This window comes from Heterodontus francisci, chromosome 42, assembly GCF_036365525.1.
Source record: "Heterodontus francisci isolate sHetFra1 chromosome 42, sHetFra1.hap1, whole genome shotgun sequence".
Taxonomy (NCBI): Eukaryota; Metazoa; Chordata; class Chondrichthyes; order Heterodontiformes; family Heterodontidae; genus Heterodontus; species Heterodontus francisci.
This window is the reverse complement of record NC_090412.1, coordinates 23,588,994-23,607,229: the sequence shown is the minus strand read 5'-3', so window position 1 is coordinate 23,607,229 and position 18,236 is coordinate 23,588,994. Positions and strand designations below refer to the sequence as shown.

Sequence of the window (18,236 nt, the reverse complement as noted above, 5' to 3'; positions counted from 1 at the left end):
TTTTGTTAGGCAAGGCTATTAAGAGATACGCTAACAAGCCAGATATAGAGAGTTCAGATACAGGTCAGTCATGATCTAACTGAATGGCGGAACAAGCTTGAGAAGCTGAAAGGACTTCTCCATACTCCCCAGATAACGAGGCTAAATCGGCTGGCGAGCTCTAACACTGACTCACTACCCCAATATTGTGCTACATGCAAATATCAGCGAGTGATAAGGTGATGGAGTCTCAGATTGAGGTTCATATGCCTTCCATCCACTGCAGTTACCATCAAAACCATGTGGAAATAGGACTGGATTAAACTGGAAAGGATCCAAGGGTAGGAAATGGAGGGAGAGGTCCTTGTAGTGGCCTCGTCTCACTTTATATTGGCTCCCACTAACTCACCCATACAGGCTCTAGTCACTGCCAAGGCCTATGCGGCCTAGCTTAGCTTGATCCTTGGCGCTCTCCTGCTCCTTTATAGGCCCAGCTGCCTCTTCCGGTGCAGCAGCTGCCGTCCCTCCGGACTTGCTCTTGTTGGTGGGAAACGCCCTGGGAGTCTGTTGTGCATCAATAATGAATCTCAGCCCCGTGAAATGGGTCAGGGTTGGTGCAGAGTCAAGGGGTGGATGGAAGTCATGCACCAAAGAGGAGAATCCAGCCCCACGACTCATGAATGCAGCCCTAAGGTTCAAGAATGCAGCCAGAGGCCAGGACAGCTGCATTCGGGATAACCAGATCTACTTGTGGTCTAATCAGCAGTTCTTAAAAGGAGGATGCCACCAAAAGGTAATTTTTTAATAAAAACACTTAACTTATTGTGGAGCTGGGAGAAGCAGGAGTGCAGCATATAGTTCCACAGCCGTCCCAAAGACCATCACCACTTCTTCTTGGCTCCCATTCAGCCTCCACTCTGCCCCCTCCTTCTTAATTCCCTCCCTGAGCACGTACCCGAAGGTCACTGTGTGTGATGCAGCAATCTAAAATTTACACCTGCTGCATCAGGCGAGCGGGATGGGGTCATGCAGTATGTGTGCACAGCTGCCCAGCACTAATTAACTGAGGCCCGAGGCCTAATTTTAACCGGGCCTTGGGCCTATCCAGGGATTATTGGTGCTGATAGGCCACCGTTACCAATTATTATGTCTCCCGTTTGTCTTATGGTTGGCATATGTTAGAAATAATCAAGCTTTAGACTTGGAAAGGCTGGAGTTCTTTGTTTATTCGTTCAGCTTCCATGCTGCCTGGTATTGGACTGTCCTAGACTGGTGTCCTGTTACACATCACATAACTCTCGAGTGCAGCCGTGAATGTGGCCCCCGGAACACTTACACATAACAATTAGTACCTAGCTAATTAGTTCCTACAGATATTACAATATATAAAACCAATGTCACCCCTCTGTTTCCACAGACGCATAACTGTGGAGCTCCTTACTTCTCTTTGACAGCCGTGTCTCATTCTATAGCACTCTCGCCTCTGTGTTAGGTCATGAGTCCAAGCCTCAGTGCAGAGACTTGAGTGCCTAATCCAGGCTGACGCTGTCAGTGCAGTACTGAGGGAGCGCGGCACTGCCAGAGGTGCCCTCTTTTGGATGTGACGTTAAACTGAGATTCTGTCAGCCGTCTCAGGTGGATGTAAAAGATCTCATGGTACTACCTCAAGCAATATCAATAAAACAATTTATCTAATCAGTCACATTGCTGCTTGTGGGAGCTTGATATGCACCAATTGGCTACATTACAACAGTGACTTCACAAATCATTGGTTGTAAAGCACTTTGTGACATCCTGAGGTTCTGAAAGATGCTACTTAAATGCAAGTATTTTTTCTCCTCAGACTTTCTGTCTATTTTTAAAATGCAAGACGGTCTCAATTAAAAACTGCTTCTGAGTTTACAATGCATTCTTGGTCACTCTTTTCTCCTCTGGTGTTCTCTTCCACTACAGACCTTTCTCCTGCTTAATACAAAACAATTGCTGCCACCCATATAATTCAGATTGAGTTATGTGTGTGACTGTGTGACCATTTGGAAATGAAAACCTCACCCTGAAAAATGAGGAGCGGCTGAGTGCTCTCAGTGGAGTTTCCAAATGCATTTCCCTGCATCAGATTGATCGGGAGGTTTCTTAATTTTTTTTAATGATTAACAGTCCCATCACCAAATGCAATCTTTGCTTGTCTCTCTCCCCCTTCCATTTGTGCAATATAAACACAAGCCTCAGGAGCAAGTTAAACTCACTCTTCAGCGAACTGAAGCAAGCAGACATGGATCGCACACTGCTCACAGTTTTTGCTCTGATTGGTGTGAGCTGGACTCTAATCCCAGGTACAGTACATTTAAGCTGAGTCCTTGCAAACAGCACAGTAACTGTGTGCTCAAAAGATCCATGAGAAAGGGTCAAAATGGGTCATTTAAAACCTTGGGTAATCGAATAAGTTAGGGCCTAAAAATGACCAGAATAGGAGATGCAATCTTAGGTGTATGTAGATCCTAGTCTTTTAAGCATTAAAGCAGAATCCCTACCTATCTTAAAGGGAATTTGATAGTTCCTTGAAAAAGAATTTAAAGGGTATGAGGAGAGAGCAGGAGAGTGGGATAGCCTTCTTCTTCTTCTTCTTCTTTGGCCTCCTTGTCTCGAGAGACAATGGGTAAGCGCCTGGAGGCGGTCAGTGGTTTGTGAAGCAGTGCCTGGAGTGGCTATAAAGGCCAATTCTAGAGTGACAGACTCTTCCACAGGTGCTGCAGATAAAATTGGTTGTCGGGGCTGTTACACAGTCGGCTCTCCCCTTGCGCTTCTGTCTTTTTTCTTGCCAACTGCTAAGTCTCTTCGAATCGCCACACTTTAGCCCCGCCTTTATGGCTGCCCGCCAGCTCTGGCGATCGCTGGAAACTGACTCCCACGACTTGTGATCAATGTCACAGGACTTCATGTCGCGTTTGCAGACATCTTTAAAGCGGAGACATGGACGGCCGTTGGGTCTGATACCAGTGGCGAGCTCGCTGTACAATGTGTCCTTGGGGATCCTGCATCTTCCATAGCCTAGGTGGAAGAATAAAGGGAATGGGGAATGAGTCAGAGTCTCCATTCTGTTTTGCTTGGCCCTTTAAATTCCTGTGGATTATCTGTTTACCCCCACTCACCATTTTCTACCTTTCAATAGTGACTACACTTCAAAAGTACTTCTTTGGCTGTAAAGTGCTTTGGTATGTCCTGAGGTTGTGAAAGGTGCCATAAAAATGCAAGTCTGTCTTTTTTCCTCTGTCGAAGGGGGCTTGTTTGGGGTTTGGGGAAATGGTAGAGCTTCCTGGGATGTTTATAGCCCCCTTGAGCTTCAGCACAACTCAGCCATCTGAGAGTTAGTGCGCATCTGCGTGGGGCCTGTAAATAAATCTCCAAAGCTTGACCAAGGAAAAGTAATGACTCCTGGAGAGAGTCAGTTAGAATCATAGAGTCTTATAGCATTGAATGAGATCATTTTGCCTGTGCTGGCTGCAGGAGATTACACAGATGTTGAGGGACATGACCATGGAGGGATTTTGAACATTTTAAGTTTGAAATATTGCTAGACCAAGAATTAATTTAGCTCCATGAGCACATTTTTCTGTTAATCATTTTTTGGGATGTGAGCATCACTGGCAAGACCAGCATTATTGCCCATCCCTGTCAACATCTTATGGGTTACCATTGACCCGCAACTGAACTGGACCAGCCAAATAAATACTGTCACTACAAGAGCAGGTCAGAGGCTGGAAATTCTGCAGCAAGTAACTCACCTCCTGTCTCCCCAAAGCCTGTCGACCATCTACAAGGCACAAGTCAGGAGTGTGATGGAATACTCTCCACTTGTCTGGATGAGTGCGGCACCAGCCACACTCAGGAAGCTCGACACCATCCAGGACAAAGCAGCCTGCTTGCTTAGCACTCCATCCACAACCTTCAACATTCACAACCCTTCACCACTGATGCACAGTGGCGAGAGTGTGTACCATCTACAAGATGCACTGTAGCAACTCACCAAGGCTCCTTCGACAGCATCTTCCAAACCCACGACCTCTACCACCTAGAAGGACAAGGGCAGCAGATGCATGGAAACTGCACCACCTTCAAGTTCCCCTTCAAGCCACACATTATCCTGACTTGGAACTATATCGCCGTTCCTTCACTGTCACTGGGTCAAAATCCTGGAACTCCCTTCCTAACAGCACTGTGGGTGTACCCACACCACAAGGACTGCAGCAGTTTAAGAAGGTGGCTCACCACCACCTTCTCAAGGACAATTAGGGATGCTCTCCTAGCCAGCGACGCCCACATCCCATGAACAAATAAAAAAAAATTGCCCTTGAGAAGGTGGTGGTGAGCTGCAGTCCATGGAGCAGGGAAGTGGGACTATTTGAAGAGCTGGTACAGGAAGGATGGGCCAAATGGCGTGCTTCTATGCTGTACCATTCGTTGATTCTATGATTTACATTACACAGTCTACTCCTCTTAATTCAAAGATATTTAATTCAAATTATCATTGATTCAAATCAAAATTGTGCAAAGGAAATCCTCCAGTTCTGTTTTATTAGAATTACCTAAATCACTCCCAGTAAAAAATGACTTTGAATTAATAGTAAGATGTTTGTGGCATTCATCATGTAGAGTGCAAGGCATACACACCATAAAGGATGCAGGCAGTATGTTATGTAGGGTGGAAACAGTATAGATTACATGGGATACATACCATATACACTGCAGAAGCAGGATCAGTATGTTTTTTGAGTATATATTTATGGGTTTTGATGAAATTATCTTTTACTTTAGGTATATACTTAATCGAAGAGACCGAGACCTGTCAGACCGTGTTTGATACTGACAGCTACCTGAACTTTAGCAGCAACTTAAAGGTAATAATTTCATCATCACACTATGAGTGTTAAGATTATCTCCCTCAGTCACATATAGAGCTAATACTGGTCAGATATTGGAAATTCAGAGTAGGAACTGTGTTATAGGAACATGAGGCTGTGTGTAGTGCTAGACAGCCTCAGGGCTCCACAAATTAAATGGACAAGAACGGTGGAGCAGTTTAGACACTGGTATTTCGACCTAGAAATCAGGGTTTAAATCCAGCCCCTAACTCTTCTTCAGCCAGGACAAAGCAACTTAATTGGCAACCCATCCACTGGTTTAAACATCCACTCCCTCCACCCTCAGTGTTACATTATTCACTATCTACAGGATTCACTCCAACAATATGCCAAGATTTCCTCAGGAGAACTTCCCAATCCTGCGCCCTTTACCACCTAGAAGGAGAATTCATGGGAACATCAACACCTCCTCCAAGTCACACACCATCCTGACTTGGAACTATCTCGCTGTTCCTTAATCACCGCTGGGTCAAAATCCTGGAACTCCCTACCTAACAGCTCTGTGAGGGTTCCTTCACTACACGGACCACAGTGGATCAAGAAGGCAGCTCACCACCACCTTCTTAAAGGCAATTAGGGATGGGCAATAAATGCTGGCATTGCCAGCGATGCCCATATCCTGAGAATGAATAAAACATGAAATAAGTTTGACCAACCCCAACCAGGTTCCACAGCATGAAACTGCCCAAAGACAAAGCTAAATGACACGAATTTGGTATTCACAGTCAGCCAAGCATGGGATGGCTGGTGTGGGTGCCAACCTCGGCCCAACTTGGTGCAGTGAAGAGCCTCTTCTGAGCCTAGGGCTTGTGGAAACTAAGTGGGCAGTTAAAATCGGCAGGCAACAAGGTCACAGACCTGAAGTTGGCGAGGCCCTTCTTTACATATGCAGATCAGGGTTTGATGGCATAATCGGGCCCTGATTGGAATTTTAACAGCGGCCTGAGCAGGGGAAGCAATGTGACTTTTCCACCAGGTGAAGAGAATGGCGTCTGGAGAGGACAAAACAGGCAAACAGCAGGAGTGCTCTTCCGGACCCCACATCGAAAGTTAAGCCTCCCCTACCCCAGCCTTCACTCAGCCCCTTCCTGCCACCATTCCTGCTCACGGAGCCTTCCAAATAGCCCTTTAACTTGTTGTCGGCAACCATTCCCTTGGTGCCAGCCAGCAATCTCTGGCCGCCCAAATTTCCTCCACCACACGCCAAGCAGTAGGAGATGGAAGGAAGGTGAATTAAAATCGCCTGGATGTCAATCTGTCTTGCAGACTGACCGATTTCTGCTCCCAGTTAAAATCAGGCTATAGTGTTGAAGCAGGGTTGAGGCAGCTTTACTCTGTACTGCACCATACAATAGCTGGGTCAGGAATGGTGATAGTCACTGGATGGGGGCAGAATCTTAAAATTAGAACTAGGCCATTCAGGGGTGATGTCTGGAAGCACTTGTTCACACAAAGAATAATGGAAATCTGGACCACTCTCCCCTCAAAAAGTGTTTGAGACTGGGGGATGAAATGAAAATTTCAAAACTAAGATTAATGGATTTTTGTTAGGCGAGGGTATTATGGGTTATGGAACCAAGGCTGGTAGATAGAGTTTAGATAGAGGTCAGCAATGATCTGAATGTCAGAACCAGTTTGAGGGGCTGACTGACCTCCTCCCATCCCATTCCACAGCATTAAGAACCCTGAACTTGGAAGATATGGGTCTCAGTTCTGAGTAACAGATACCAACAGGCCCAATCCCCCAATGCTATAGGTTGGATTCTTGACATGCCCACTGCTTGTTTACCTTAATCACCATGCACAATTCAACTAGTATCTAGTGTCATGTGGAGATATTGTAGAATGACAAACTGAGCAGCTTAGACAAACATATAAACCCTCTAAAGACCAAGTAAGACTCTCTGGCTCAGCCTACACCTTCCATCTTCCATAAACCTGAGCTCATCCAAAGCTCTGTTGTACAATTATCCACACAACAGTTCTGATACCTAAAGAACTAGAGAGGGAGAGAGAGAGAGAGAGAGAGAGAGAAAGACAGAGAGAGAGAGAGAGAGAAGGAGACCCAAGGTACATCCAAATAAATGGGAAGTTCAATGCCCACTTCTGCATTTTTTTCCTTTTGTCTTCAGGATTTAGCCAGCTGTTCTGACCATCTTATAGAGCATTTGGAGGGTGAGAAACGCAGTAACCTTCTTGGATTGTTGCAAAATGCGGCTGACCGGTTGAAATCCGTCCTTCTGAAAGGTATGAACCTCTTCAATCTACTGAAGCCCCTTTTAGTCTCGGTGTCTGATCCCTGGTAATCTCTCCCTCAGGTTATGTGCACTTACACCTCCTATGTTTTGATTTGTCCCGTTGAATTCAGTCATTCTGGAGGCTCAGGATGGACTAGCCTTTGTGCTGTTACCTCATTGATAAATTCTAAATAAGAACATCCAATATCTTCTAGGATCATGTACGGACTGAGTTTTTTGTGTGTTTGGCAAAGCCCTATGGTACTTGTTATTGTGTGATTGCCTTTAAAAGTGATGTCCCTTTAAGATCCTAGTATGCTAATGAGCCAAGTACCAGGATGCAGTCATGTGACTCAAAGCCAGAGGCACTCTGCAGCTGTGACACCCAGAGTAAGGTTCTGCAAACAGTTACCTCTGTACAGTATATAATAGTTTAGCTGTAAATAAACCTGTTTGAGATCTTCAGCCAACTGGACTCCACACATCTCATTTATGTTGCATCAGACAGCATAAAAAGAACTTATTACATGGTGGCAGCTCCTCATTACACTTCACTCAACCAAACCCTGGAACAGCCCTGCTGTAAAGTAACAAGCATTACTGCAAGGACAGTGACTACATGCGACATATATTGTCCATCTGCACAGTATACAAGAGGAGAAATGGCCAGACCTGAACTGGAACAGTACAAGAGCTGACCGCTACAGGAATGGTCACTGCCTGAATTTCGATCAGAAACTGGTTCTGTGGCTCCCTCACTAACAGTGACTTTAGCAGTATAATCTGGCCTGAGCTAGCTATCTCTGTACGGATGGTACAGCCCAGGCTGTGCTCCTCTGCCATGTTACTCAGTCGGTTTCAACTGGGAATCTGATTGTTCGTGCAATCAGTTGGTGATGCAGATTCTGCTGAACACACAAAACTTTTCCTCTTCTCTGAGCCTAAGTAACAGTATATAATAGTATAGCTGTAAGTAGACCTGTTTGAGATCTTCAACCAACTGCAGAAATCAGTCTGGGAACTGGTGGCTCCTGTGTGTCAAAAAGACACATTGACACACCCTACTGGGTTATGCTATACTGTAAATAGATCTAGGACAGTGTGAGACAACTCCAGAACATAAGGGATATGTGGTCTGCTTATGGGAATGGCTGACGCCAAAGAGAATGGGATAGAATTTCTATCATGGGCGCAAATTGCGGCTCAAAATTGGGCACATTTTCTGCATTGAATTTTGTGCTGAAGTTTCCACTCAAATTCAACTGCAGATAGCCGAATGTACAATCTTCAATGAACCTACACGACCGAGTATCTTAGAAGGAAATTTTTAATCTTTTTTTAACATTGAAAATATTCATTGATATATTCATAAGTGGTAACTTGGTGCAGCTTTATTAATACAGGTGAAAATGGAGTCATCACAAAATATAGGCACTGGTAATCGCAGTGTCTTGTCCACATCCTATGAGTAACCTGATTTTAAATATTTGAAAATGACTTTAAAAAACCATACAGAAGCATTTAGTAGTTTTATTGGTGTACAGTTTCAGTTCCCCAGTAAACTAAAACAAATTAAAAGCTTTCAAAGGGTTCCTATTGGTGTCCTTGCACCTTAAAAAATGCTTAATTTTAAGAGCCTCCTCGGAGGACTGCAAATGGCGCAGTCAATGGAAATCACCATGGCGATTAATTTAGAGAGTCATAGAGAGATACAGCACTGAAACAGGCCCTTCGGCCCACCGAGTCTGTGCTGACCAACAACCACCCATTTATACTAATCCTACATTAATCCCATATTCCCTACCACATTCCCACCATTCTCCTACCACCTACCTACACTAGGGGCAATTTACAATGGCCAATTTACCTATCAACCTGTAAGTCTTTGGCTGTGGGAGGAAACCAGAGCACCCGGCAGAAACAGGGAGACCTTGCAAACTCCACACAGGTAGTACCCAGAACTGCCCCCAGGTCTGTGGAGCTGTGAGGCTGCGGTGCTAACTACTGCGCCACTGTGCCACCCCATGGGTAGGGCCAGTTTTGTCGGTAGGGCTGGCATCCAGCGTGATGTTTTTTAAACCAGTGCAAAAGATCGCAGAACTTGATTTACGCTAGGTGTAATTTGTACTTGAAGTTCCTTGATCTTTTGCCCTTGTTTGTCCGATTTTGAGCAAACTGCACTTGAACTGCCAGTGTTACCTCGCAGAAACTCTATCTCAAGGTAGATATATTTACATATATCTCTCAGAACCGATTTTGTATCGGACCGAGACAACACTTATCCCTCAATGAACATCATTAAAACAGATTATCTGGTCATTATTGCATTGCTGTTTGTGGGAGCTTGCTGTGCACAAATTGGCTGCTGTGTTTCCTACATTACAACAGTATCTGCATTTCCAAAGTATTTCATTGGTTGTAAAATGCGTTATGATATCCTGATGTCAGGGCAGAAGCTACAGAAATGCAAACTGTTTCTTTCCTTTTATGTTTGTGAATGTCTGATTTTCTCTCAACCTTTGTACTTTTTTAAAGCTTGTCAGAATGTTAATCCCAAGAACTGCAGTTTGCCCTTGATCCCTGCTAACGGAGGCCTGATATGTATCACTGTTGATAAGACTCGCTATTGCAAGCCGCTTTGTAACAAGGTGCGGACTCAGCGCGGCTCACGACACCACTCTATTTATTAGTCTTAAAAATGTTTTCAGTCTTCTCCAACCCTCATGTCTCCTGCACCCAGTGACCCAGTGACAGTTTCACAGGTAACAGGTGCCAGTGACTCTCCTGGTAGCTCACACAAGGAGACCATTCTTCATTTGTGACCCTCTACAATGGTGCACATATTAAAAGTAATGGATCAAGATACTGGGGTAAAAGGTGCACTAAAGATTCACCAGCAATATGTAGGGAAAGCAAATAGTCTTTTAGGGAGCATTGCTCAACCAAGAGTGCTATACTTGGGTTACTTAAGGCCCTCGTACATCCACACTTAAACTACTGTCACCAGTTTCCTAAATTATAACAATACATACACTTCAAAATCATTTTGTTGCCAGTAAAACACGTGGGAAGTCCTGGGGTTGTGAAAGGCACTATGTAAATGGAAGTTCTTTCTTTTTGTTTATGGTCTCTGCACATGGTAAAGTTGAGAATCTGGGGACGGTGCAGAGGAGGAGAATGACGCCTAGTCCTGGGGATCTTAGGACTGGCTTTCAGAATTAGGGCTATTTACTTCTGAGAAATACAGGCAGTAGTCATGTCTTGAATCGATTTGGGCTTTGTAGGGAATCACAACTTGTTCAGTTGAAAGATGGTGTTTAACATGACAGGATAAAAACCAACACAAAAGAGGATATGTGAAAGTTTCGTCTGAGATGAGTGGAGACAGTTGATCAACAAAGACGGTCTAAAAGGGGAGAGCTGTTGCTTGGATTGTGAGAGGAGTGAAAGCATTGTGTCTATGAGAAAACTGAAAGAAATAAGATTTTCCTTGTCCCTCTGAGCAGCCTGAGATCGAGCGGTAGAGATTGATAGAGGCTACTTGTATAGAGAACCTGAATGCGAGTGGAATTCTCAGCAAGAGGATGGGTAGGGTTGAATGTTGAGTCGAGGACAACACAGATAGAGAGAAGGCAGCGAGTTACGAAGTTTAATCTCTGCAATGACTGACTGCATACACGAGTGAGTTACACTATTGGAATGAGAATACTAATGCAGTGAATTTGTGACCAGTGTGAGTATTCTACTGCTGAGTGCATCGCTGGAGTGAGAAACATATTAAAGTGAGGGTGAAGGTTTTAAGTTGAATGTGTAGGGGCAGCAGGAAGCCAATGAAGGTCAGTGGGGAGTGAGTGGGGCTTGAGTGCGAGGCAGGAGATGAGTGATGGATATTGGTCAAGCTTATGCAAGGTGAGGGATGGGGGACCATTGGAGTAGAGTATGAAAGTTACTAAAGCATAGCCAAGGATGTTGTCAGAAGAGGGACAGAGGTGGAGATGAGCGGCCTTGGTGATGGATCCAATGTGAGGTTTGAAGCTCAGCTCTGGGCCAAACAGGGCGCCAAGGTTTTGCCTGTTTTGGATCTGGCTCTTTGTGTGGTGGGAGAGACAGATGGATTCGGAGTCAAAAGAGCAGTGTTTATGGCAGGGGCCAAAGACAGTGGTTTCAGTCTCCCAGTTGCTCAGTTGGATGAAGTTTTTAATTTATTCATAATTTAATGTTGGACAGGCAGCCTGACAGCATGGAGATGGTCACAGAGTTGAGCGAAGAGGTAGCGAGGGGGAGCTGAGTAATGTCAGCGGGCTTATGACAGTCAAAGACACGTGGACAGAGACACATTCACGCACATAGATAACACACAAACACATAGACACACAAACACACAGATATGTACAGACACATGTCCATGCACTTATACAGAGGTGCATACACACAGCACACACATATACAGGCACATATACAGTCATGCATACCAATACATGCACACACAGACACAAATATACATAGACGTTCATGAATACACACACACACATCCAGTGAGTTTACTGAAATAAGTTCCTGTGAAATCTAATAAACCCTGATCTAAGCCCTGCTGTATAAAAAGACTCCTGATCAGAGTTAAGCTTTGAGATTTCCCTATGCTGATGTTATTGTCTGTTGAATGAGTTGACTCTGGGCATTACGCTCCATCTCCCCGATTGACATTGAGTCACCCAGGTGCAGGGTTGCAGACTCTAGGAGCCCTCAGGAGTATTTGAACACATTGCAGTAAAAGATATTTCTTCCCAAGGTGATGGTAAAATCTGTACTGACATTTGTTCACTATGCTTGAACAGGGTTATGACTTTGCTTTCTTGAGAATAAGTCGACTGTACGAGGAGTGTGGGGAAAACACAAATTATCGCTGGGACACGCAGTACATTGGAGGGCGTAGGTTGGCCGTATGCACAGGTACATCCTTTTAGTCCAGTGTTGCTAACTTTCTGTGGAGGGTGGCAGTCCCAGGCAGAATGTTGCTCGAGAGTAATTCTCAGTGACACGCTGAATTGCAGAGTGATTTCAATGATGGCCCAGTGTCCAGTTGCTAAATGGCCCTTCCCTTAACTACTGTAGACTAGATCCTCTTCATAGTGCTGGAAAACAAGAACAGGGGAACTGAACAGCCCCAAATCCCCACTCCACCAACTTCTCACAATCAATTAGACTATAAAATGAAGCCCAGAGACATAATGTTTTTTTTAAATTCATTCTCAGGATGTGAGAATCACTGGCAAGGCTGGCATTTATTGCCCATCCCTAGTTACCCTTAAGAAGGTGGTGTGACCGCTCTGTTGAACCGTGGCAGTCCCGTGGCAAACCCAAGTTTGCCAAGGCCCTCAGGTGAGGGAGTTTTGAGGTGCTCTCAGGTGAGGGAGATTTGAAGCCCTCAAGCGAGGGAGAATTGAGGCCCTCAGGTCAGGAAGTAAAGGAGTCCCTAGTCCATGTTGAAAGTGTTGCTGGTCTTTGTGCTTGGAATAAAACTTGTATGTTAGATTAAGATTGACCAGTTTTAGTTAAAAATGGGTTAGCTAAGGAGTAAAGTTCCTACTTTAACCAAAGTGCCTTAGTCTCAAGGGTATGGACCAATAAGTTATCTTCACATGTCTCTCTGTGAGTCAGATTGGCATTTTAAAGCCAAATTGGGACAATTTTTGTGCTGTAGATCCTTGCCTGTTAGGAAGTGGATCAAAACTGTCCAAATTCATATCATAGCGAGCTCTTGTAGCCAAATGTTTGATTTCCATCAGTCCAGTCCAGGCCTAAGAGCCAATGAGCCGGTGTCTAACCCACTGCAAAGCTCGACTGACTGTCTTTGGAGGTCCAACCAGCTGAACAACTGACCCTCAGAGCACTGTATCATTGAACTTCCTTATCCTCTATTTGTTCATTTCGCAGCGAGTTCCAGGAGAGTAAGTGGGATGCCATCAGCCTACTTCCCCGAGAGGTGCCATGACGTATTGTACAATTACACCCAGGAGAAAATCATGATATCGACCTTCAAGGATGAACTCAAGAAGACCATCATTGGAAAATTCAACAAAAAAAACATGTGCCTACTCTGTGGAGACTCATCCTAGTGCAAACAGCATTACAAAGTGGAAATCCAAGGGTTTTGTATCTTCAATTACCAGGAATCGATTGAAGTTAAGTTGATTCTGAAACTATTATTGAATTATAATTGTCTTCTCCTATTTGACAGAACCAAGCTTCCCCTAATATTCCACTCATATTACAATACCAAGCTTCCTCTGATATTACAGCACCAGGCTTCCTCCAATATTACAACATTGAGCTTGTTCATACTGAATTTCCTCCTATATAGAGGGCAGTGGAAGGTCAATTAATGAGCAAGTCCAAGACAGAAATTGATAGGTTTCTGGATACTAATGACATCAAAGGATATTGGGATAGTGGGGAAAAATGGTGTTGAAGTAGATGGTCAGCTATGATCTTTTTGAATGGTGGAGCAGGCTTGGCGGGCCGAATGGCCTACCCCTGCTCCTATTTCCTATGATCCTATGATATTACAGCACCAAGCTTCCTCTGATATTACTGCACCAAGATTCCTCCTACGTTACAGCACCAAGCTTGCTCATATATTACAACACCGAGTTTCCCCCTATATTACAGTACTAGCTTGTTCATATAATGCATCATTAAACCTACTCTGATATTACAGTACCGAGCTTCTTCTGATATTACAGCACTAAACTTCCTCTTATATTACAGCACCAAGCTTCCCCTGACATTACAGCAGCAAAATTCCCCCTATATTACAGAATCGAGCTTGCTCTGATATTTAGCACTGAGCTTCCTGTAATATCACAGCATCAAGCTGCCTCCTATATTACATCACTGATCTTCCCCTGATATTACAGCACCAAGATTCCTCTGATATTACAGCACCAAGTTTCCTCCTACATACAGCACCGAGCTTCCTGTAATATTACAGCACCGAATATTACATTATTACATTTGATATTACATTACCAAGCTTCCTCCTATATTACCACACCAAGCTTCCTGTAATATTATATCACTGAGTTTCCTGTTGAAATATATAATTAATAAATTGCAACAATAAAATTAACGCAGCACAAACTTTTTTGTTGTTTTGTACTTCTTTGGCTGTAAAGCGCTTTGAGACATCTGGCAGTCATGAAAGGTGCTATATAAATGCATACCTTTCTTTTTATAAATGTATGTAGCTTTTCTCACAAAAGAATCACAGCTGCAGGTGCGTACGATTGTTCGAACAGGTTAGCTCCATGGAGAAGGGTGATCGCTTAGAAACAGCTGTGGGAAATTTTTGTGAATTGTAAATTCGATGCATTTTATTACTTTTTTAATGGATTAATTTGCATTTTGCACTTCTCACAGCCGAAGGTGCCAGCTCCCAGTTTAGCTGCAGTACCAACAGTCCACTTCTAAGGGGCAAAATATGTCCCTGTAATTGAGAACAGAAGTGGGTGAGATGCCAGAAAGTTAAACAAAGGGACAGTATCCAATCAGGTCCCAGCACTTTGTCCTCCTTTAGCTTAACTAACTTCACTAATACTTTCATTTTATTTATTAGTGTTTTTCATCTCACTTATCGCCAATTCAGGATTTACCTCCTCCCCAGTACACCGATATGAAGTATTTGATAAATGTTCACGTCAGTCTCTGTTTATCCTCACTCACTCTTCTCTGCTCTCAGAGTCCGAACTCACATTTAACAATTCTCTTTTTACTGACATATTTGTAGAAACGTTTTTGTTTAATCTTTTTCAAGATTCTCTCCTCAAGCTCCCTCTTTGTTTTCTTACCCCACCCTTAACTTCTTCCTTTATTTTCTTATTTTTTAATCACTTTTCACAACCTTGGGGCTTCCCAAAGCAGTTTCCAGCCAATTGAATACTTTTGAAGTGTGTCGACTTGTTCACAGAATAAGAATACAGAATCACAGAATAATACAGTGCAAAAGAGGCCCTTCGGCCCATCGAGTCTGCACCAATGCATTAAAGACACCTGACCTGGCTCCCTAATCCCATTTGCCAGCACTTGGCCCATAGCCTTGAATGTTATGATGTGCCAAGTGCTCATCCAGGTACTTTTTAAAAGATGTGAGGCAACCTGCCTCTACCACCCTCCCAGGCAGGGCATTCCAGACCATTACCACCCTCTGGGTAAAAAGGTTCTTCCTCAAATCCCCCTTAAACCTCCTGCCCCTCACCATTAACTTGTGTCCCCTCGTAACTGACCCTTCAATTAAGGGGAACAGCTGCTCCCTATCCACCCTGTCCATGCCCCTCATAATCTTGTACACCTCGATCAGATCACCCCTCAGTCTTCTCTGCTCCAGCGAAAACAACCCAAGCCTATCCAACCTCTCTTCATACCTTAAATATTCCATCCCAGGCAACATCCTGGTGAATCGCCTCTGCACCCCCTCCAGTGCAATCACATTCTTCCTATAATGTGGCGACCAGAATTGCACACAGTACTCCAGCTGTGGCCTTACCAAAGTTCCATACAACTCCAACATGACCTCCCTGCTTTTGTAATCTATGCCTCGATTGATAAAGGCAAGTGTCCTATATGCCTTTTTCACCACCCTATTAACCTGCCCTTCTGCCTTCAGAGATCTATGGACAAACACGCCAAGGTCCCTTTGTTCCTCGGAACTTTCCAGTGTCAGGCCATTCATTGAATACTTTCGTGTCACATTACTCCTTCTAAAGTGTATCACCTCACACTTTTCAGCGTTAAATTCCATCTGCCACTTTTCTGCCCATTTGACCATCCAGTCTAGATCATCCTGTAACTCGAGACACTCAACCTCACTGTTAACCACTTGGCCAATCTTTGTGTCATTCGTGAACTTACTGATACTACCCCCCACATAGTCATCTATGTCATTTATATAAATGACAAACAATAGGGGACCCAGCACAGATCCCTGTGGTACGCCACTGGACACTGTCTTCCAGTCACTAAAACAGCCGTCTGTCATCACTCTCTGTCTCCTACAGCCAAGTCAATTTTGAATCCACCTTATTAAGTTACCTTGTATCCCATGTGCATTTGCTTTCTTGATAAGTCTCCCATGTGGGACCTTGTCAAAGGCTTTGTTGAAATCCATGTAAACTACATCAACTGCACTACCCTCATCTACACGCCTGGTCACATGCTCAAGAAATGCAATCAAAGTTGTTAGGCATGACCTCCCTCTGACAAAGCCATGCTGACTATTCCTAATCAAATTTTGCCTCTCCAAGTGGAGATAGATTCTCTCCTTCAGAATTTTCTCCAATAGTTTCCCTACCACTGACGTGAGACTCACTGGTCTGTAGTTCCCTGGCTTAGCTCTACAACCTTTCTTAAATAGTCGGACTACATTAGCTGTTCTCCAGTCCTCCAGTCCTCTGACTGTTCTGAAATCAGAAACACAACATCCAATTTGCACACAGCAAGGTTCCTAATGGTGATGAAATAAATGAGCTGATAATCTGTTTATTAGTGCTGTTGGTTGAGGGATAAATATTGGACAGGACTCTGGGAAAAACTCCCCAGCTTTTCTTTTTAAAAAATAAATGCCGTGGGATCTTTTGCGTCCACCTGTGAGCGCAGACAGGGCCTTGATTTAACATCTCATCTGAAAGACGGCATCTCTGATACTGTTGTTCTCCCTCAGTACTGCACCAGAGTGTCAGACTAGATTTTGTGTTGCAGTCTCTAGAGCCTTCTGTCTCAGCAGCAAGAAGGCTACCACTGAGTAACAACTGACACCTATCATATCTATAAACTCCTCATGCTGCTGTCTGCTTCATGCCTACTTTGTTCCCAATTCCTTTGTTCACTTCTTCCACATTGTCTGGTTTCAAATAATAACTTGAATATGATTGGGTCACTTTCTGCCATTAAATAATGTCACAAGACAGTACAAGAGGAGAGTTTGTCCTCTGTTGGTGTTTCTTTTCTTGGGCAACAAAACCTAACCAAATTTCCATCCGCTAATTAGAACCAGATTCTCAGGGTGAAACATTCTCTTGCCCTCTTGGTGCTGTCTTGGACTATCCACTGCTGGAAATTTCACCAGAGCTTCTTCTACAATATTGCTGTAACATTTAGCAGAGCTTCAATAGGAACGTCTGCCAAAGGTTAAGGCAATGGAATGGGAGCAGCTCCGAGTCAATTCCATAGGACAGGGAGCAGGAAGCCATTCAGCCTCTTGGGACCATTTTGCTTGTTTCCCTGATCTCTGGGCTCTTATGAGCCTTATGGGTCAATTGTTCCATTTTGTTTGCCCCACTGCACAGTTACTTCCATCAATGGGGGTGGCGGGGGTTCCCAATAGGGATTTCCCCATGCCTGAGGTACAGAAAAGAATAATTGGACCACAGAATTAATGGCAGAACTGCAGGAAAGGTGCATCGTTCAGACTAGCTGACTCAGCAGATCCTCGTCAGCAAGTAGAGGTGATAATTAGAGCATATGGAAGTTCCAACACTCGGGATACTTTGTGACAACAGGCTAGAGGTGGATTGTGATCAGTTTTGGGAACCCTATCTCAGGAAGGATACTCCATCTATGGAGTGATTTACTAGAATGCTACTGGAGGTTAAAGGCTTTAATTATGAGCAAAGGAGAGAAACGGAAGGCTGGATTATCTTCCGAATCATTGTCTGCTCTAAGGAGTCCCAGGGCTGCAAAAGGATAAAAGTAAAAGTGGGGATGGCTAGAACCAAATACCCTCCCTTTAAAAATCACCAGTGCAACCTTTCTCCAACCCCCTGATTTTAGTCCAATGCCACCCACATTGTCTTGGAGCAGGTCATAGGGATTCTGAAGGCCCGCCACAGAAAGAAGCTAACTATGAAACAAGAGACTCCTTCACCAGACTAAGATCAGTGACCACTGCAAAATCAATCCAGCGATCATGGTCTCCATTGGAAACAACAGAACTTCACTCATTTTCAGAATCTTCTCCACAAGGCTCCAGTTACAATGTGCTATCTCCCCCAAATCATTCCATGCATATCCAGTCAGTGATTCAAAAAAAAACTTTCAAGGAAAATAA

At 44.1% G+C, this 18,236-nt stretch overlaps 1 protein-coding gene across 1 annotated transcript; it reads left to right on the top strand.

Annotated features, from left to right (window-relative positions):
- The first annotated feature begins 2,171 nt into the window (after nt 1-2,171).
- Nucleotides 2,172-14,275, top strand: si:ch1073-126c3.2 (uncharacterized protein LOC555816 homolog). The gene is made up of 6 exons (XM_068020348.1): nt 2,172-2,312; nt 4,792-4,874; nt 7,031-7,145; nt 9,671-9,783; nt 11,971-12,085; nt 13,070-14,275. The coding sequence occupies exons 1-6, from the start codon at nt 2,252-2,254 to the stop codon at nt 13,249-13,251; spliced, it is 669 nt and encodes a 222-aa protein (XP_067876449.1). The 5' UTR covers nt 2,172-2,251; the 3' UTR covers nt 13,252-14,275.
- Nucleotides 14,276-18,236: the final 3,961 nt, after the last annotated feature.